Source organism: Solanum lycopersicum, chromosome 3 (assembly GCF_036512215.1).
Source record: "Solanum lycopersicum chromosome 3, SLM_r2.1".
Taxonomy (NCBI): domain Eukaryota; kingdom Viridiplantae; phylum Streptophyta; class Magnoliopsida; order Solanales; family Solanaceae; genus Solanum; species Solanum lycopersicum.
The window spans coordinates 57439189-57460623 of record NC_090802.1 but is presented as its reverse complement, the minus strand read 5'-3'; the positions used below and the strand labels follow the sequence as shown (position 1 = coordinate 57460623).

The following is a 21435-nucleotide window of genomic DNA, read 5'->3' as shown; positions in this document are numbered from 1 at the left end:
ACTTTTCTTTTTATATAGTGCTTAAAAAACTATAAATAGGAAGATTATTTTACTAATTTACCTCTTAAATTTTTTTTCTGAATTTTATAAACAAAAGAGTAAACACTTTTAATAAGAATTAACTGTAAGTATAGAAAATTTTTAATTAATACTTTTTTTGATATTGTGTTTGAGTAGAAACGTGCTTTTTGTGTACCTATGATATATGTACTAATAAATTATTGGGTAGAGAACAGTAACATGTGAAGAAACGTGTGAACTTTAATAATGAAGAAGACACGTCTCCTAAAAAATAAATAGACATAATACATATTCTTTAACTTGGCTTCAGATCACATTTATGTCCTTCAGTTTTAGATGTGCATAAGTAGACACTTTAACTTGTATAAAGTTGAACAAATAGACATACATATCTTGCATGACATTCATCGTTGTTAATAAAATTGCATACATTCACAAGCATCTCGTGACGAGTGAATCACACCTAAGTGCGTTTTTTTCTTCCGTTTATTTTATTAGATATAAAATAATTATATTGGTACCTTAAGATAAAATAAAATAAGTGCTTAGTGTTTTAAAACCCATGTGGCATATACTTTCTTTGGTTAATAACAGTTGTTCATTAACTTGATACAACAATTAAGAATAGTAAACGGTATAGTAATTTTATTGAAGGATAAAATTGGAACGACACTCTAAAAGTAATTTTGATAATTGAATAATTAAATTAATTTTAAAAATAAAAATATTTTAAAAAATTCAATTAGTATGAAATAAAGAAAATATTTTTTAAAAAGTGTGTTATATTAATAGCGAACAAAAAATAAAAATAAATAAATTATGATGGACGGAGAGAGGGCATATCAATTTAGCATAGCATGACGTTCACACTCATTAGTTTATTCTTTGATTTCATTAAACAAGTAATGCTATTACTCACATGTATATTACTCCAGAGTATCAAGCTAAGACACCCACATGCATTTTCTTTATTTTCTTTATTCATGTCTTATTAGGTTAATTAAGTAGTACAATTAAATGCAAAATAATGAATCTACTTTTTTTTATACTTATTAGTTTATCACTTTTCATTTTGCATGATGCTTAAAAAATTATAAATAAGAAGATCATTTTACTAGTTTATCCTTTAAAAATCATTTATGAAATTTATAAATATATGTGGACAGTTTTAATAAGAATTAACTGTAAGAGTAATATAGAAAAATTTTAATTAATACTTTCTTGATTTAGTAAGGTGGTCAATTAATATTAAACAACTAAATTTTTTTTTGTATAATGATCAATTAATATGAGACGGAAGGAGTAGTTCAAAGTATAAAATTGTTTAAAGTTCAAGAATTACATTTTAAGTGAAAGAGTTAAACTTAATGTTATAGATCTTTAAAGCTCTTTGTAATTGAACCCATAATAATATTTTTGAAATTTTAACAGCTTATCAAAAAAGTGTTATTTCTAGGTTGCATCTGCCTCTGTTAAGTACTGGCAGGGGCGGATTTCGATGTACGGGTTGGGGTGCCACAACACCAAGTGTTTTCGGAAAAAACAATTCAATACACATGTATATATGTATATTAATTAAATATACATTACCTTGTCCACCTAGTGACTATACAATAGAATAGCCCCATTGGCAAAGGAGAGGATCTACCACCTCGTCACCCCGGGTTTGAACATTAGCAACAACATTTAATTTTTTTTTGCTTGCTCCTTTTCTTTTTTATTCTTCTCTTTTTCTCCATTCATTCTTATATTTATTAACTATTCTTTATTAATTCAAATTGACCATTTTTCATAATTTTTTTTTTACTTTCTCTAGCACTAAGTATTAATCCATTGATTTGACTGTAGTGTGTTTATTTTTGTTTTATCAATTAGTGAGTACTGAATTATGAGCGTCAAATAAATATTACTAAAAATATATTTAAATAATAGTTTTTAGAAAATACATAAGTTTCAAAAATGTTTTTTCTAAAATTTAAAGGTTCTTTCGATCTTCACCGACGTTTTTGCTAAGTAAGATGAATAGGCTAAAAGTATAATTTTTATTATTTCCCAACTATATATCTCCAACAACTCATAAAGTCAACGCAAGATGAATATATTATGTTAATATTATTAGCTGGTTTATACAAGCTCAAATATTAACGTGACTTTTTTTTCTCTCAAAGTTTCAGCGAATAAGACATTTAATTCCAAAAAGAAAATAAAAATTAAATTGTTTAGTTATTTCTGATCACATAATATCTAAAAGAAAATATTACTATAGGCACATTTGATCGACTTGTAACCCAAAATTAAAGCAACCAGTCTTTTTATCTTACTTAAATGTTGTGGCACCCCGACCTTCAAATCCTAGATCCGCCTCTGATTACAGTAACTAGTAGTTTCGATTTTTGATTTGGAGTAGTATCTTATGGTACTGCAACTGGCAAGGGGCTCTTCATAAGCTATCTAAATATTCTTTCAATATATTAGTTTGAAATTGCTATCCAAGAACCGATAAACCTCAAATCCTAGCTCCAAATTGTCTCTGATTAGGATTCTATTTACTCAACAGGACATTGGTAAATGATATATATAGACTCTACCTTCTTGCGATCCCTACTATAAGATTACAATGGATATATTAATAGTATTATAAACTTGAATAGATTGAAGCAATGTTAATTACTTAAGAAAGCTAAAATAAAAGAGGAGATCAAGGAAAAGAACGAGACAATGAGCATATATATATATATATATATATATATAAGCACTAATAATAACTTGCAACGAATGCTAAGGAGTAAAAAGAAGAATGGACGCAGTAATACTATATGTGGACAAATTAAAAAAGAATTATTTGGGAAATTAAGCTTGTAATTAATAAAATAGCGATATGTTAATCTCACAATCATACAAAATTAATGATTGGAAACAAATTAATCATAGAAAACAAGCAGCATAGGTAGCTGATCCAAGTTTTAGGTAGAATTGGTGGTAACAAGATAGGTAGGTGTGGATAACATATCAAATCCATTGAACTTTGTTCCAACACATTTTGAATATGCACCCATGTTATAGAACACTATCAAATCATCCAACTGAAGCTCCGGCAATTTTATGTCCTCAGCCACTTTATCAAGGCAGTCACAACTTGGTCCGTAAATGGTCGACTCGCGTATTTCACAACTTTCTTTCGTTGAAATTGGTTTGATGCCCACAAAGCAACTGTTGTACAGTGTTGGCCTAAACGATCCATAAACCCCCTCATCAATCCAATATTCTATTTTGTCTCCTCTAACTCTTTTGCCAATCACATGGGTAACCAAAGTAAAAGCAGTTTCAGGAAAGAAACGCCCAGGCTCTGCAATTATTTTCAAATTAGGGTCGGGGAAAAATTCTTGGACTGCTTCGTTTACTACAGTAGCTATTTCCTCGAACAATGGGGTAGATCTAAATCCACCACCAATGTCTAGAATTTGCATTTTAGGAATTCCAAGATAATGAGCTATATCAAACACGGCCCTGGCATTGGCAATCGCTTGGCGATAAATGGTGGGATCTTGTGCTATAGATCCAACGTGAAATGTAACGCCTACAACTTTTAAACCAGCCACATTACAAGCGTAATGCAGGAGTGGTTCAATTTCTTCCGGCAATGCTCCGAATTTTTTCCCCAGGGGACGCAAGGAACCGCTAGCACTAGGGGCTTTGATCCGGAGCAGTAAATGGCACTGTGGGTGCCATTTTTTGATCTTGTCAACTTCGAGCTTAGAATCAAAAGTAGTGAGATTGACCCCAACAGCAGCTGCATGCTTGATGTGGGAAACAGCCTTGCAAGGGTTAGCAAAAATGATTTGATTTGGGCTTATTCCGAGATTTAAGACGGTGTCAATCTCGAGTAAGCTAGCACAATCAAAATTAGCACCCAAATTGGCTAGTTTAGTAACAAGTGCTGGTTCAGTGTTGCATTTGACAGCATAAAAAGGTTTTACATTTGGAAAAGAATGGTTCCATTTGTCCATAAGCCTCTCAATTATCGCTAAATCCAGTACATAAAATGGTTGCCCAGCTTCATGCGTTTCTGCTGCAATCGAACGGATTAAGTTTGTCATCCCATCTTTTGCTACAACAGTAATTTTAGACATCTTGATAAACAAATATAATGCTTTGATGTATAAAAGCTAGCTAGTGTTTTTAACTTGATGATATGAAAATAGGCTTCCTACCTCTCCTTTATATACAATAATGTCAATCTCTAAAGTATCTTGACCAACTATTAAAGATTATTTTACTAAGTATCACATGGGGATTGATTCAATCGCACCTTAGTGGAATAATATTTATTCATTTTTGGTCAAGTTAGGTGATCAGATGCACATTTTCGTATTTTTAGACACCAAATAATGATTTTGATACGTTAGAAGATACGGAACTTTCTTCTTTTGAAACAGAATCAAAATAAAGCATGTGCTTAATTTTTTAAACTAATATTGATTAAGCCTACGTTCACATTCATCAAGGTAAGTAATACAAATAAAGGCAAAACAATTAGTCTATTTCTCATTTATAACCTTCTTTCTTTTTTAATATGTTTTAATCATCATTATTTTTATGTTAAAAATCATGAGATTTAAAAAAAATCTATTTATAAATTTTGCATTAATTTAAAATAAGTCAAACTAATTGAAATAGACGACAATCAAGACATCCCGCTGCACTTTCTTCATTCATGTCTCAGTGAAAAAGGTTTAAAATATATCCGAATTTTGATCGAAATTGATATAACAATCAGAAACTTTTGAAAGGACCTATTTCTTCTGCATTATTCAATACTGTATTTTAAATATATATAGATGTTCACGTATATATCATGAATATTTCATCATTATAAATAGTAACTTATCGGGCACTTGTATATTCTTAAAATACATTATTAAATAGTCCAGGGAGATAACAGGTTTTGTTCAAAGTTTGAGATTGACAAATTATTATAACAATTTCTATCAAAATTTAAATATATTTCAGATATTTTTCCCTCTCGTAAATATATATTCGTTGTCGGTAATACTACAATATTGTTTTTGGACCTTTTCTATTGTCGTTACTCGTTGGAGTTAGCGTGTTTTCTTCACCACCTTTTATTCAACAATTTTTGCTATTTTAAAAATAAACGAAAAAAAAAAAGAAAAAAGTCGAATATGACGGAGCAGCATTTAATTTGATACTGTACGTATATTTTATTTTTTTTCTAAAAAAACAGAGGTAACATGCTGCATGCCCAGCTTGCTATATATGTATAAAAAAGGTGTTTAATAATGAATTATTATGATATAAATTTTGAATAATTTTTTTTAAATGCACTAGTATCCCCTCAGCCTATGTCCGAAATTTTAGAGATACACTATACTATAGTAAGGTCCTATTACCTCTGAATTTATTTTATAAAATTTTTTTACTTCTTTTCGACCTACGAGGTACTAGCTTGAAGAAAAATGTCAACACGCATTGGGTTCACAAGATAGTGTCACGTAGACCAAAAAGGGGTAGAAAATTATTTATAAAATAAATTCAGGGGTAATAAGATTTTAGTATAGTATAAGTGTGCCTCTGAGATTGTTGAAGGGGTATTTGTGCATTTTTCCAATAATTTTTTATAATATTCACAAATAATTTGTTTGATCTAACATCATTAGAGACAGATGAGTGATTGATCGATTGTTAGGCTGCTCCATGTAGGGACGAGCATTACTGCAGTATGGTAATGTATCAAAGAACTTTGGTTCAGTAATTTGTGGTCTTTTTTCTTACTATATAATCATAGTAACAAATTAATTTGATTTTTTAAGTTCAGTTTCCCTATTTTGAAGTATGGTAAATTATTAATCATAGTTTATTCGATTTCAGTTTATATTATATTTATATAATAGAGAATTATGACTTCAACTTTTTAAAAAATATTTCACGTAAAACCATTAAACATGTAGAAATATTTTTTAAAAAAGTACAAGTAAGTTTATATATATATATATATATATCAATGGTTATATGCTAGATGCCACAATATTATAATTATAGTATTAAAATTATTGATATCAAAATAATTATTGTATTTGATATCTATCGTATCATTCTCACCTGGCTATCAGCATTATGGGCAAGTATATATTATGTGAGGTTGCTATTTCTGTAAGAAGAAATGGATGGATGATGATTCGTGATTTTTGTTCCTCGTGAATCATGATTAAAAAAAAATCATTTAATTTTATTTGTTAAATTTGAACGTTACACTTTTATTTAGAAAATAATAATTGTCCTAATTATTTTATCACATTAATTCTATTAATTAATGTTAGTATTAAGCCTTTGAAAAATGTTTTGGAGAATAAATAATTAACGGTAAGAGTTAGAAAAAAATAAATGTATTTTCTTAATATTATTAAAAGTGAAAGTAAAAATAAAATTCTGTTCTTGCAATGATGAACAAGTACAGCATATTTATTTATATTAATAACAATTTTTATGACTTTTAAATTTATATATATATATATATATATATATATATATATGGGTTTTTTTTAATTTAGAAATCATTTCACATGAGTTACAGTCTCAAAAGTTTTTAATTTTTCCTGCATCATCACATAAATTATGATGAAGGAAATAATTGGCAAAATTATTTGGATATTGTTTTTCTTTTGGAAGATTTTGTTAATTCATGTATGGGTAATGATCGACTGCTAGGCTGCCCCATGTAGGGAAGAGCATGATACGATTTGTTAATGATGTATCATAAATTTTGGATCGGTTTTTCTCAAAAGGTTTTTCTTTCGTAAACTTTGTGTATTAAGTATAACTATATAACAATAAATTGGGACAGAAGGAGTAATACGTAACATGTAGCCTGTAGGTGAGCTGATAGACAATATTTTTTACATTGTCAATATACTAAGCTTTAAGGAAAAATGATATTAACATATGGTATAAGTGCAATGCAACCATAATGCCTGGTAACTTTTATTAATGTAATTGATCATCAGTACAAGAATAGTGTTAACATTCAATTGAACCAGAAATAGGCTTGAGTTTTCTTACTTTGATGATTTTTTCCTTTTATTTCATTGACATTTTGAGAACTTGTTAATTAATTTTTCGATCATTCAACTATACGATACAATTTCACCATAGCATAAACGATGATTGAAGCAGAAACACATAGGCAAATCCAATGGGTAGCTTGCTTCGCGATTTCTGTTGTTGATGTTGTAGTAGTATCAACCTGCTTCTCTTCTTCTTTTTGTTCTGTTCTCTGAAATGCAATTCTGTTTTGTATACAAGAATCAAGATACTTGTATTAGGGAAAAAAAACACATTTTAAGTAGCAGAGGCGGATCCAAGATTTTAACTTAATGTCGTCACTCTTTAAAGATCTTCGTAATTGAACACATTGTACTTTTGAGATTATGAGTTCAAAATTTAATATTTTTCTTAGTTTAAACAGTTTATTATTACTATATATGTAAGGCTGCATCTGTCTCTGTTAGGTAGTGAATAAAGTTAAATGGTATGTGGCGAATGAAACTTACGTTGGTAATGTTGGAAGTTCTGCTACAGCTGTTGGAACAGGAACTGGTAGCTTTTGTTCTTGGGATGGAATAGTATCTAATGGTGCAACTGGCAAGGGCTCTTCATATGGGATCGGAACGTTATTAGCCTGTGAATTGCGTAAGTAACATAGTCAATATGTGTGTTTTTTTTTGGTTCCATTTTTGTGGATCTTAGAAAGTGTAATCAACATTTATAACTTACCAATTTCCTGAAGAGAGGATTGTAAAACATCTCAAAATATCTCTGTTTAGCCTGCTTTTGCCCCACGTTGAATCGCCTCCAGAATCCGTAGATTGATCCCATGTTCAACACTTTGTTAGCGTAAATCTTCCATGTATAACTGCATCGAAGCAATATATATAAAACATCATGGAGGAAACAAGATGATAAGATTTTTTTATCTTTGCTAGTTTATTACCATTCCTCAATGCGCTTGAGACCACCTTCCGATATCCTATTCCAATATATAGAATCAACCTGGCATTTCTCAAAGAAATCAGCTATTTTATTGCTCGACTCGTCCCCATTGTAAGGATCAATATGGAAGCCTGAAACCCCATCAACGATGATTTCTGCAGGCCCGCCTTGATTTGTAGCAAATGTAGGCAATCCACAGTTCATTGCTTCAATAACGGTGAGTCCAAATGCTTCGTATAAAGCTGGTTGAACGAAAGCTCCCTTGGTGTCCGCGATAGTTCTATATAGCTCACTGTTTCTATATTTATCTGTTTGAGCTGCTATCCATCTCATTTGTCCCTTGAGATTGTATTTCTCAATCAATTCATGCATCTTCTTGATTTCAGCTGCCTCCTCTCGATCTTTTGATTTTGATGGATCGAAGAATCCACCAACAATAACTAGGTTTACCAGGTTCTGCAACTTCTTGTTCTTCCCAAACCACTCAGTCAAGCCGGTTAGATTCTTCACTGAATCAAATCTCGCCATGGAAAATATAATCGGTCTTCTCCTGTCTGCAAGAAATCCACTGTTCCACAAAAACATCTCCGATAAATACCAAATATCCGGTATAAGCAATGGAATAGGCTTAGACTAGGAAAATGAGGCTTTTAGGCTTACATGTGCTCATTGTTTTCCTCTTTACTGTAAAGTAATTCCTCAATAGCAGGACCAAATTTAACGAATCGTTTCTTTCTCTCAGTGAAGGGGAAATAGGCAGACTGTTCAGCCCCAGGAGAAGCAATGTTGAACTTTGGGTCAAAGACATTGATACCTGAAACAACTCTGTAAAGCCCTGGCATTGTAAATGCTGTGTGGCTTTCATATTGTCCAGGCCTTGTCTCGCTGAAGTAGGAAAGTTGCCGCTTTTAGTGATCGTTAAGTTACCTAAAAATACCGAAAGAGATGGTGCTAACCTTCCAGCAATTTCTTGATATGTGCTGGTGATGATAAAATCAGCAGCATTCATTGCCAATAAATCAGCAGTAAATTGGCAAGAAAAGTGGTACTTGGGATCGAATTCTTTCAACTTGACATCGGAATCTTCATACTTTGTTTTCTCTAATGCATGAGCAATGGTTCCCTAAAGTTTTATCATTTTATAAGATCTTTCCGTTTAATCATCAAGAAAATAATGCAGCAAAAGTGATCAATTATGGAACCTGAGTTACTCCAAGCTTGTTGGCCAATAGAGATGCCACTAAGTTTCCATCAGTGTAGTTTCCAATTATGAGGTCTGGTTTACCTTCCATGAGCTCAAGTATCTTAACGGTGGCATCCTGAAGAAATATGTGACAATTCAAACTGGTTAGCTCAAAATACGGAATAAAATATATGAATAGGTGAAAGGTTCTTCCAGAACACTTGCCTTGGCGTAGTTCTCCAAGTAAGGATAGATATCAAACCGAGAAACCCATTGGCGAAGAACTCCTTTCTCAGTCCTGAATGGGATTCTCAGGATGTGTGAATGGGATGAGTTTAGTATAGGCTCCAATTCCTGATTGCATGTTGTCCCTCGAGCATCTGGTATGAGGCGAGTGACCTACATACATCACGGAAGCAAGAATCAATGATCTCCATTATCTTAATCTCCTCACTGATCTTCAAAACTTTGCATAACTTACCACAAGAATCTTGGGCTTCATGTTTAAGCCTTGCTGCTTGATTCTTGATAACATTTCCTCCTCTAAAGCTCTTACTTGATCCAGAATATAAACAACCTGTTAAATACATATCTGATGTCAACAATGCAAGTGTCGATAAAGGTACCAGAGGGGAAAGGAAATCAATTATCGTGTAATGTAGACCTGGCCTCCAGTATCGGGCAAACCAAGAACATCTGCTTGACCAAAGTAACCATGAATGGAGAAGATAACAATGTTGAATGTAGTAGGAAGCCTGCTGAAAAAGGATTCCATATTTATGGGATCCGGAGCTTGGAGTATCTCAGACGCCAGTCTCATTGTCTCTCTTACTCTTCCGGCACTGTCTCCCCATCCTTTCTCAAAGCCCCATTCTTTGAGCCTAGATTTTTCATAAACATAAAGAATCAAAAGGCAGCATATTCTTGGTAAATCGCGTATCATAATGGAAGCATATGAGAAGCTTACTTATGCTCAAAGTTCTTATACGGTGTGTCTTTGGAGAACGAAGATACAAAAACTTCAGCTACTATAAGTGCTGCTTGAAGCTTAGAGACACTATTTAGATTCTCATTGATCATTAGATTCTGCAAAGTTTCAATATTTACATCTCATTGATATCATTCCTCAAGAGGAAAGAAAGTGTAACTTTCCATTTTCATACCTCTCCTTGATGATTAAGAGCTAGTAAGTAATCAAGCAAAGGTTGAGCTTCCTCTGGCTTTCCACCAAGCTTTGAAGACATAACTTTTGAGACGAAGTTAAGCCCATTTCCAACAGAAGAAGAAAGGGCTAGTCGAGGATTGGAGTAGTCAAAAGCACCAAAATCTACTTCTAGTGCATTATCATCCTTTGCCCTGATTACACATTTAACCATCAAACATAATCTTGAATGTTACAAAAGTGTGGCTTTACAATGATACAATTCTCTCCTTACCATTCCTCATCAAAGATCATTTCTTTGAATTTGAGATATTCTTTGGGTGAAATAGCTTCCACGGAGAGATTGTCCGCGTTAACTTTGACATAATCCCAGCAACCAGGATTGTGCCTTACAGCAAAAGCAACATAAGGTGGCACAACAGCTGCCTCCTGAAAATTTCAAAGAAAATCATTAGGCCTTGTAGTCAAATCTTATTTTTCTTTTTTCAATTATGTTGGTGAATGGTGCTGACCTGTGTGGAACTCAGAGTTTGTCCAAGTGAACCTTCCAAGACCTTGGTTCTTTCTGCCTTGTCTTCAATAGTATTTTCTATATCTTCCATTAAATATTTCAATTTCATCAGCCTACTTCCCGTAGCAATGAACCTTTGACATCCAATGAAGAAGAAAAAAAATAACAAACTAGTTAGCATTCGGCATAAACGCATAGAGTGCAGAAAAAGGAACAAGAAGGGGGTGGTCACCTAGCGAAACATCTCTTCATATGATATCGGCTTTGTTTCAAAGCATCAGGCATGCTATCAGCGACTGGTGTAGTAGCCATTATGATTTCAAGTTCAACGAAGAAAGTAGGTTGAAACTTGCTGTGGGGGTCCTTGATGCTTTGAGTTGTGACAAATGATGGTTGCAAAATGCTTTATATAAGGAAAGGGTTGAATGAAAAGAGAAAGTAAAACACATGGAAAAGGGAATATGATATGAGCCAATTAGGGAGTGTAGAAGCCAAGAAAAAGAGATTCCATGGTGCCAAAAGTGGCAAGAAGAAAGATGGAGACAATAAGTAAAGAATTCCCTCTTCGTATAACATCAAATCTTTTGGTTTTGTCCAATATTTCCTTTTTTCATCGACTTGTCTTTGCTGAGATTTATTCTTTTCCTAGTTTACGTACAAACCTTCACCTGCCACCTACTCTTCTCTTTCACGTAGTGGCCTAGCGTATGCCATATCTCAAGTCTTACTAGGTATAACAGTGATATTAATATGTTTGAGTTTTATATTGCAGTTGAAACTAGAGCTGAAACAACAGTTAAAGAACAAAACAATAGAGTATTGGAAGCCAAAACGAAAGCACCCACTAGATCCACCTATATAATTCCACGAACATCGTAAAATAGTTAAACTCGATGATCAGAACACTTAGATTCATAAGTTATCACAACATCATTTAATATTCAGTTGGAAGGAAGGGGGGACTGAACAGCTGAAGTAAAGTCGTACATGAAAGTACGACCCAAATTGGACCATATTAAAAACAAGCATAAATTTGCATAGTATTCATCATTACACAGGCTATGAAGAACACCGGAATGCTCCCAACAGTTATAATAATGCGCAATACTACAAACTCTAAATAGTTTTCTGGCATCAATGTCACAAATATTAGGGCAAGTCGAACCAGATAAAATTTTGTTTGATCGCAAAACACAAAAACCAAAAGGGCATGCGCCAAATGAAGTCTTCAATGAAGCTTTTGTTTGTTGAGACTCTAGCAATAGAACATGACCCTCTTCACGTTATCCTTGAGAGCAGGAAGAGGTCTAACAGCAGAACCTGCACCTGGTGCTCGTGTATTCTTTCCAGCAGCTCCTGCACCAACCCCTCTGCCAGCAGCTCCGCTTGTTACTGATCCACCGTCTGATGTCTCAGGCTCCATATAGAAACGAGCACGAAAAGCTGCCAAATGTGCATAATAGGCCGGAGGGACTGACAGGAATAAAACTATATTATTCACTAAAGACAAACAAGTCATTGCTGGGAGAAGTAAATAAAAAAAGGAGACTAAAAATAAACTGGCTAGAAATCTATAAACAAGTGCAAGGGCATACCAATGGAGACTGAGCGTGTGCACCTTGCATATCTAAAAAGAGGAACACATGAAGAGAATCAGTATGAGTTGAGTAGGAACATTTCCAGAACAAACCTGGTAAATTCAGAAGTACACTTACGTATAGCACAGGTTGTTTGTCAATGACTGCAGTCCATCAGCTGAAAACTTGTTCTCGTCCCATAGAACATGGTAATGAGCTGGACGACTCGTACCCTACAGAATCAAAACATCTGTTACACTACAGCTCGCCTAGACTTCGACCACATCATGGTCAAACATGATACAAAACTTTCACCTGTATGCCAGCATGACTACAAAGATAGAAATCAAACTCTGTTGGGTGGCAAATCTTCGAATCAACAACAGTACCTGTACGGTTATGTTTTCAAAATAAGATTCAAAATCAAGTACAAGATGTCCAAAGTAGGAAGTTAGAAAAACAATTACCAGGTATAATGTTCCCGCTCCGATCAACAGCATTTCTATCACGGTGGTTGTTAGCAAAAAGTCTAGTATGATGACGTTTCTGAACCACAACAAATGTAACTGGAGGCTGATAATTTGGCTCCAATGATGCACATGCCTGAGATTCAGCTCAAGTCAATTCAATACTTGTTAGAGATAAAAGTAGAAAAAAGGAAATGAGCAACATCTAGAACTAAGAAAAAGACTAGTATCAATAACAAAAAGGAACATACCTTACGTATGGCATCAAGTTCATAAAGAAGAACTTGATAAAATTGCCCTTCACTAACACCATCCCTGAAGGAGAAAGTAATAAGTTAAGCCAAAGGAGAAGTAATTCATACTGCACTTGTCAGGGCAATATATCACAATACCTGTAGAAAATGATTCTCTGAGGTTTTTGCCCAGTAGCTCTTCGGAAGGAGATAAGTAAGTCCCTGAATAATCAGAAATAAGAAAACATGAAGACGAAAAGTTAGAATATCATAAAACGAATTTGATCCTCCCGCAAAAACCAAAGGGAGACACAAACAGCTAAAAACTCAGGTAAACAGAAATATTAGAAAAAATAAAGCAATAAAATTATCATACTTAATCATGCCGCCGGACACAGTCCCTTTAACAGGATCTTGCCTAGTTGTGTACAGATCCTGAATAAGCTCTTGCCTATGGGCTTGAGCAGAAACTAGACCAGCATACTTAGTAATCTCAGGCCAATCTTGAGAAGCAACCACCTGCAAAGACAAATTATTTCACATTCCTCAAAAGATTTGGTCAACACACTGAAAATCAAAGTGTTCAACCATCCTACCGCAGCAATGGATGGGCTAGAGTCCTCTCCAGGGTGGGGATGGGTGACATCTGCACCAAAAATGATTGTAGGACGGTCGCTGACAAGGGGAATTCGCCTAGATATTGCATCAACTAGCACAGTGTTTCTTCCTCCCACCTTAACATTAATTTTCAGTGCTACATTGGCTAGATACTGTTTGCTCATCTTAAATACATGTTTTGTCAAACAGCACTGTGAAACAACTCCAAGGTCAGTCTCACAAATCCGTTTCAGATCACCTGGTCAAGAATAAAAAATTTCAGCCACTGCATAATCCAATATTCTGCTATAGAACATAAGATGTCTATCTCCTTTATACCATAAAGAGAGCCATTATTGTCTGGCAAGATAGCGACCAGGAGATCAAGCTCCTTCGATAGCGGCTGCAGCTTTGTCATGGCATCATGAAATCGAGTTTTCAAAACTCTCTCAACCTGATCAGGGCGTGCACTTACAGGAGGCAGAACAGGATTCGGGTTGAAGTTCTAAAAAACATCAAATATTAAGTTAAAGACCGAGTACATACAAAGAAAAAAAAGGGCTGCAACATGCGTACTTACCATTCCAGATATTCCACACATTTGTGCAAGCTCAGAACAAAACCCATGTGCAACAGTGTCTTGCACATTGCGAGAAAAGTTTATGCAGATCCAATTGGCAACAGTTCCTCCATTAACCATTTTCTGTCAGTAGTAAGTAAGGGATACTATTTTAGGCATAGCAAAACAAAGAAAAACAGCCTCACGACAACCGCCAGAATAGTGTATACTTGAAAATATACATCTGGTGTTTTCATTGAATAAAATTGATAAAAGCAAAATACAACACAGGTTTTCTACTGATGCACACCAATAGATGCAAATTAACTGAATAGAAACTAAAACAAAACAAAAGACAGAAAAGTTAAAACGTGTCAAAAGCAGCACCTACCTTGTTCATCATGTTCCATTGGCCAACTTGTGGCAGACAATCTTTTTCTCGGCCATTATCGTGATATTTAAGCTGCAGAAAATACACACTCATTATCCAATCCTAACTGAAACTCCTCCACTCCACAAATTGAACTGTAGAAAGAATGGTATGTCCAGGGGTTGTAAAACCATCCCCCCCCCTCAAACCATGAAGAGCCTAACTTACCCAAGGTGGAGGCAAAATACGAGCCTCAACTTGTGCCAACTTGTCGCTAATCTTAATGCCAAACTCCTTCGCATATTTGTCCTCAGCATAGGCATTATGCTTCACAGTCTGACAGAGAAAGGAAAATAAATAGAAGTGAATTTTCATCACAAACATATTATTGTCATGAACTGATTATAAATTTTCGTAATAAACCAAGACACAGCGATCAGAAATTATTTTCCAAGCTCTAACACAACATATGACGATTCAATGGCCTTAAAGAAATCTTCTTTCGACGATCATGACAAATGCGTAGCCTAAAGGAGATCTAACATTATTTATCACATAGATAATAAGAACGAAACAACAGGACATTAAATTCCTCAACTACATAACCACCCGTGCAGCTATAAATCACAAAAGTATATTAGATACTCATAGTCAAGTTCTCTTTTTTCCACCAACTCATCATATTGACGCATTATATCACTCCTAAAAACATACAAACCAACATGCATTTCATACCAGAACAAATACACCAATTAACATGAAGTCAGCAACATAGAAACAGAATACCAAGCACCAATAACAATTAATTTAAACACACATCAGTCACCGAAGAATATATATCAAAATATAAAGCAGACAATCAATTACTCAACTACACCACAATCCAAATAAATGTTCCACAAACATATAAATAAACAAAAGAGGCAAAGATCTAACCTCAAGAATATCACGCTCCCTTTCTTGGGGGCGCTGGCAGGTCACTTTCAGAAGTGCAGTTATCTGTTTCTCATTCAAGCGCTTTGAGTACCTTTGTCCCTCTACAATCTTGCAGACCTGCACCATGATATATGTTTAGCTTGAAGAATTGATAATATAATCAAAGATGGCTAGTTTTCAGAGAGAGAGGCACTAACTTCCATTGGTAAGTAATTAGGTCTCTGCTGATTTCCAACTTGCAGACAAGGCCACTGGGTATGCTGAATAACAAACCCATAAGTTTCTCGAAAATATTCAATTACAGATTTCAAAGTGCCCTTTTCATCAACAGGGAAACTACCACAAAACAAAGGATAAAACAAAGAAAAAAACAAGGATCAGCACCAAGAAAAATCGAAGATGATCTTATAGAAAGGCAGAATGCAGAAACACCACTGCTTGCAGCTACACATAATATGACTTTATACAACAGTTATCAAAAAACTAAAACTAAGCCCACATACGTTAACTCTCTTGTTGCTTGAGATGTTAAATTGGCGATGCGGTACTTCCGCCGCATATTTCCACGATGAGTAACCTCCACCTTCACACCTCTCAGTGCTTTTTTGATCTGCAGCTCAGCTCAACATCATTAATTACAATGTCGGATAAAAAACATTAATCACGAAGCATGACCAACGTAACACAACACAACCTGGAACAAGCTATAACTAGATGAAAAGGAAGACAAACATCAAAACAATAATCAGAACTTCAGAACATTCTACTAACAAAAAAATACAAAAGTTCACCTTTACACGGTCAGCATCAGACAGTGGTCTAGATGACACATCCCGGTTCAGAAGCTGTGCCACAAAATCAACGACCAGCAATGGCTCAATGAAGGAAGTGGAAGACATGTCTGTACATTGATGCACAAGATCAAACATATGATTATTATAAAAGCTGTAGGGCATTTTCAGAAGTAAAATTTCAAAGAAAATAGAAAACAACTCAGCTCCAGAAAAAGTCAAGACTCCACATACCGATGTTCAATGATAATCCCATTTGTGTAGGGCGAATACTTTGATAGAAACCCCGCCAGCTCTCTAAACCCTCTCCCAATGGTTGTCGTCTCCCTAAATTAGGAGAATAGAAAGAACGACCTACTGGACAATACCTGACATCCAACAAAGTATCGAAATATATAAAAATGATATTCACAAGTAAACATTTCTCTGTACATCATCATGACAATGAACCAAAACTACAGAAACATGTATTGCATTAAAAAAGAACATACTTAGATGTTGGCAACTCACGCAGCACAATATCCAGAACCTGCAGCGCCTCCTGGGGTGCATCAGCCTGCCTCCCTTCTAAAAACATCCCTAAGTGATGAAGATCGGCTCGGGAAGCGAATTTGATCACAACTTTGAATTCCCTATCCCTCCTGTTCCAATAAATAACCAAAAAGGCAAACATCAGATTTGCTAGAAACTGAACAAGCAACTAGTTGACACAGCAGCCATACATACCTGGCACCACCAGGCCCATCCTCATCATCAGTAAGAGTGATTTTGAACTCTTTTTGAACAAATGGAAGGGGCCCTGCAGTGTATAGACTTTTTCTTCCATCATAAGCTGGAAGTCTCTTTCCAAGATGAGATTCTTGGTAAAGAAGCACCAGCTGTGCCATGACAGCACGGTTGACCCCTCGTGAAGATACTTCTGGAGTAATGGTGACCTGAATAATGATTAACAATAGATATGACAAACCACAGGACCCATAACCCCAAACAAATGAAAAAACATTGGGACAATACAAAATATACCATGATAGAACAATACAATACAAAGTTAGAGCACTCACATCATACTGATGCAAGTCTTTGTCAGGCAGCTCAGCAAAGAAGTGATTGGCTTTCACTATGCAACTCTGACCAAACTTTCCCTTCCCTGGACGCAGCGGAAACCTTAGTGATTTGCTTGACACAGGTGGAATTGTATGGGTTGCAGCTGCTTCTGGCTGCACAGCCAGTTGCTGGAACTGTTGTGTCACTTGCAGAGCTGACATCTCAGGTGGCTCAGATGAGGAACCCACTTCCATGGATGTGTCAGCTGGTCTTCCACAAGTAATGGGCTGAGTAGTCATTACAGCTTGATGTTGAGTCTGTGTGGTTGCTTGGTGCAGCTCGGGAATTGGTGGCCTAGAAGGCCCACCAGAAGGTGCTCCACGGCCACCTATGCCACCATGTTGCTGGAGTGGTCCTCCACCTCGTTGTTGATGCTGCTGAGTCCCTCTGCCCTGCTGATAGTATTCAGCCTGTCCACCATATGGCTGTTGAGGGGCCATTCCACCACGTGGAGCTCCTCCACTACCACGGCCACCATACCCTCCCTGTTGTGGCCTCCAACCTCTTCCTCCACCTTGGTAACCACCTTCTTGTTGTAGCTGCTGTGGTGGACGCTGGCCACGACCCTGTCCACCACCTTGGTAGCCACCTTCTTGTTGTGACTGCTGGGGAGGAGGACGCATGCCGCGACCCTGTCCTCCACCTTGGTAGCCACCTTCATGTTGATGCTGCTGGGGTGGACGCTGGCCACGACCCTGCCCTCCACCTTGGTAGCCACCTAATTGTTGTTGATGCTGTGGTGGTGGACGCATGCCACGACCCTGTCCTCCACCTTGGTATCCACCTTCTTGTTGCTGCTGGGGTGGATACTGGCCACGACCCTGTCCCCCAACAGTTTCTTGAGACCCAGAGCTCTCACCTGAACCAGGTAACTCACTTCTCCTCTTCCTCGCCATCTTATCACCTACAGATATCAAACAACAATGATCGAAAACAACATTTAATCATGTTAAACAGAGAGCAACCACATATCTTCAAAACTTTAATGCCTATACAACCAATGTCCTCCTAACAAAAAAAAATACCAACATCAAAACCTAAAGAAGCTACATACATGTCTATCAAAAACACGAAGTGTACAAAAAAGGAAATAAAAAAAAAACTAGCAAAAAGTTCACCCTATCTCTAACCTAAAACTTAAATACATTTGTAAAAACACAAACAGCAACGCTAGCGACTAAACGTGAAAACCTAAAAGATCTGATCATGAAGCAAACTCAACAACAACAGCAGCAATGAAAAACTCACCGAGTAAAACTCACAACAAAAACCCCGGATCGACGAAAAAACTAACCCAAATACACAACGAGAACAGATCTATCCAACCAAAACACCACAAACTAAGCACAAACACAAACAGAAGTAACCTAACAGCAGAAACAGAAAAGCAAACAGTAAAACCTAAAAACCCTAATCCGATCGTTACCTCAAAAGACGTCGCCGCCGTAAAAGCCAAATTCCGTTCTCTCCAGTAAACCACAGCACCCAAAACGTACACAGAAAATTAATAGAAAAAAAAACGGCAGAAAAAGTACTGAGAGAGAGCTAGAGAGAGAAAAGGAGTGAGGGGTGAAGACTGTGATTTGTAGAGAGAGAAAATCTATAAACAAATGAATATTGTGGTGAGACTGTGTGTTATATAGCAAGGGTAGGTCGTTGAAAATGACAACTTAGCCCCTACTATGTCCTTTTTGTTTGGACGCGAGTCCAGCTCGGATGCTGATGTGGACATATCACGGACGTTGACTGGCTTGTAACAAGCTGGATGATGATGTGGATTATTAATCATATTAAATGCATTCTTTAATTAATTATAATTAAATTAATAGGGTTTAGCAAACGAGGAGTTATAATAATAATACTCTATTGTAGCTTTATTTTGTTTTTTCGTATTTGTTGTTTTGCTTTATTTTATTTGATTTACTGTAAATATATTTTGTTTGGATTTTTTTTCAATCGGTATTGTGTGTGGGATTGATGGAGTATTAAGTTATTAGAGCATATTACTATTTTTATTAGGTTGTTATTAAGTATGGTATATTTTAGCTAATCTCATATTCGATAATCGATAGTAAATATAGATATTAAATATAAAATTTTTAAACTTTGATTTCGATAATCTATAGTTAAAAGATGATATTAAATATTGAATTCTCAAATTTTGATTTGGCTATATGTTAGTCGGTAATATTGTACTGAAGTTAGAGTCAACTATATTATAAATTTAACAGGTTGCTCTAATTATTTATATTTTTTGACGTGAAGACACGATATAATTGAAGATCTATAAGTAAGAAGATAACAATAAAAGAAAAACTAATTAACATAACTAGAAGATATTGAGCCAAGAAATTAGATTTAGTGCCACCCGAACCAAGTAAATGGAAAACAAATGCACCCTAAAGCCGTGATATTTGAACCGAGAAATTAAATTCGGTGCACCCCAACCAATTAAGTGGAAAAACAATGCACCCTAAAATGGTGATATTTGAGCCCATAAAATAGATACGGTGTAATTAATTAAATCGAGAATCAATACACCCTAAAACAATGATATTATAGTCAAATAAATTAGATGTGCCCCAACCAACTAAATGGTGAACCAATGCACCCTCAAATGATACTAATATCTCGTATTGAATTAAAACATACATATCGTAATTCTAAATTTTACTTTCATATATATACGGTATCTTATATTAAATACAAAATTATCAAAATTCTTCATTTGATTTTATAATTCTTCTTACTTTAATTAGATTACCAATTAATATCTATCTATATAATTATTTTCTAAGTATTTAGATTATGTAAATATAACTCATAGCATCACTAAATAAATTTTACTCTAATAACTTGCTCTGATAACTTGTAAGGTTGTGATTAATGAATTACAATCATTAGATTTTTGCCACAATAAATTTTAACTCTTTATTGTTTATTACTTTCATGATTATCTATCAAAAAAATATATTTTGTTCATATTTTAATCGATTTCAACATGTTACGTGAACATCAAAATCGTTTTAGAGTTTTATAAATATATTTCTAACAGCAAAACAAAAGCCAACTCGTAACAAAACTAAAAGCAATATCCCAAAACTAAATCCAAATACTCGTTAAAATTAAAAGAAAAAAGAATTATTATAATATTTTGTGTAATTATTTGTTATTTGACTTGTACTATTCATATATTCTCTCTCTATATTTGATGATTCTAATGGAGTTCATGGAGTAGTATTTTTGTGAGGTTAGTGGAGTGATGACGTGATGAATGGGTTAGTGGACTTATTTATTTTATATTTTCTTGATCATGTTAAGGCCCCGTTTGGATTTATTTATGGTTAAGTGTAAATGGTAGTTACGATTTAATTATATGTATTCTTGTGAGTTCTTTGAATTTAGCGTCTGTGATAGTCTTTTGACTTTAGACATATTGATGTGTTACGTTTATATATATGTGTTTTAATATATAAGGTCAAAATTAAATGTAATTTATTTCAGATACAACAATTTGTCTATGAGGATTTGAGTGTGTCTAGGATGCGTTGACTCTCTCGCTGTATTTCTATGTTTCATAATGTGTCTGGAATGTATTTGATATCATAGATAATGTATTTAGTGTGATTTGTATGTATTTGGGACTCTATCTCTCGCTTGTCTCTCTTTCCTCTGTTCTCGCCTCTCTCACTACGTAGTTGTATTCCAGAGTTTATAAGGCATATATATATAGATATTATAATTTGAGAATATGATCTAAAGCTATTAATTAGTAAGACAATATGTGATTTGGAAAACTAATTCTACCTATAATATGAATGTTTATGTAATTAAATAATTTTTCTCTGTTTAAAAATAATTTCAAGATAAAATTATTTTAGCTTGTTTATAGTGTTTAAAAAAATAAAAAATAAAAA

At 34.7% G+C, this 21435-nt stretch overlaps 3 protein-coding genes across 3 annotated transcripts; all 3 read right to left on the bottom strand.

The window, feature by feature from the left end:
* Positions 1 to 2859: 2859 nt before the first annotated feature.
* Positions 2860 to 5193, bottom strand: LOC101255673 (ornithine decarboxylase-like). The gene has a single exon (XM_004235341.4). The coding sequence runs from the start codon at positions 4149 to 4151 to the stop codon at positions 2985 to 2987; it is 1167 nt and encodes a 388-aa protein (XP_004235389.1). The 5' UTR covers positions 4152 to 5193; the 3' UTR covers positions 2860 to 2984.
* A 1794-nt stretch (positions 5194 to 6987) lies between these two features.
* On the bottom strand, positions 6988 to 11480 carry LOC101255377 (sucrose synthase 5-like). The gene is made up of 15 exons (XM_004235340.5): positions 11117 to 11480; positions 10886 to 11018; positions 10648 to 10802; positions 10375 to 10567; positions 10179 to 10297; positions 9876 to 10092; positions 9693 to 9788; positions 9437 to 9610; positions 9231 to 9347; positions 8985 to 9151; positions 8689 to 8913; positions 8030 to 8596; positions 7813 to 7951; positions 7590 to 7717; positions 6988 to 7325 (listed from the first exon to the last, which is right to left on the bottom strand). The coding sequence occupies exons 1-15, from the start codon at positions 11194 to 11196 to the stop codon at positions 7160 to 7162; spliced, it is 2676 nt and encodes an 891-aa protein (XP_004235388.1). The 5' UTR covers positions 11197 to 11480; the 3' UTR covers positions 6988 to 7159.
* A 378-nt stretch (positions 11481 to 11858) lies between these two features.
* Positions 11859 to 19126, bottom strand: AGO1B (Argonaute1B). The gene is made up of 22 exons (NM_001279332.2): positions 18945 to 19126; positions 17476 to 18422; positions 17141 to 17349; positions 16906 to 17055; positions 16649 to 16782; positions 16415 to 16524; positions 16127 to 16233; positions 15821 to 15959; positions 15624 to 15740; positions 14916 to 15023; positions 14709 to 14780; positions 14339 to 14461; positions 14098 to 14263; positions 13758 to 14017; positions 13538 to 13680; positions 13321 to 13383; positions 13180 to 13243; positions 12929 to 13064; positions 12777 to 12850; positions 12600 to 12694; positions 12480 to 12511; positions 11859 to 12357 (listed from the first exon to the last, which is right to left on the bottom strand). Exons 2-22 carry the CDS (start codon positions 18412 to 18414, stop codon positions 12140 to 12142), a joined length of 3459 nt encoding a protein of 1152 aa, NP_001266261.2. The 5' UTR covers positions 18415 to 18422; positions 18945 to 19126; the 3' UTR covers positions 11859 to 12139.
* Between the last annotated feature and the right edge of the window lie 2309 nt (positions 19127 to 21435).

Bases quoted from the DNA above. Each gene is read 5' to 3' on its own strand.
- LOC101255673 (XM_004235341.4), bottom strand. From the start codon at position 4,151: ATGTCTAAAATTACTGTTGTAGCAAAAGATGGGATGACAAACTTAATC.
- LOC101255377 (XM_004235340.5), bottom strand. From the start codon at position 11,196: ATGGCTACTACACCAGTCGCTGATAGCATGCCTGATGCTTTGAAACAA. The intron at 11,019-11,116 runs GTGACCACCCCC...TGGATGTCAAAG, and splicing joins ATGAAGAGATGTTTCGCTAG to GTTCATTGCTACGGGAAGTA. The intron at 7,718-7,812 runs GTAAGTTATAAA...CGCAATTCACAG, and splicing joins ATCCTCTCTTCAGGAAATTG to GCTAATAACGTTCCGATCCC.
- AGO1B (NM_001279332.2), bottom strand. From the start codon at position 18,414: ATGGCGAGGAAGAGGAGAAGTGAGTTACCTGGTTCAGGTGAGAGCTCT. The intron at 16,525-16,648 runs GTATGTGGAGTC...ATCAATGTACAG, and splicing joins GGGATTATCATTGAACATCG to ACATGTCTTCCACTTCCTTC. The intron at 13,244-13,320 runs GTATTGTGATAT...TTTCTCCTTCAG, and splicing joins CAGAGAATCATTTTCTACAG to GGATGGTGTTAGTGAAGGGC.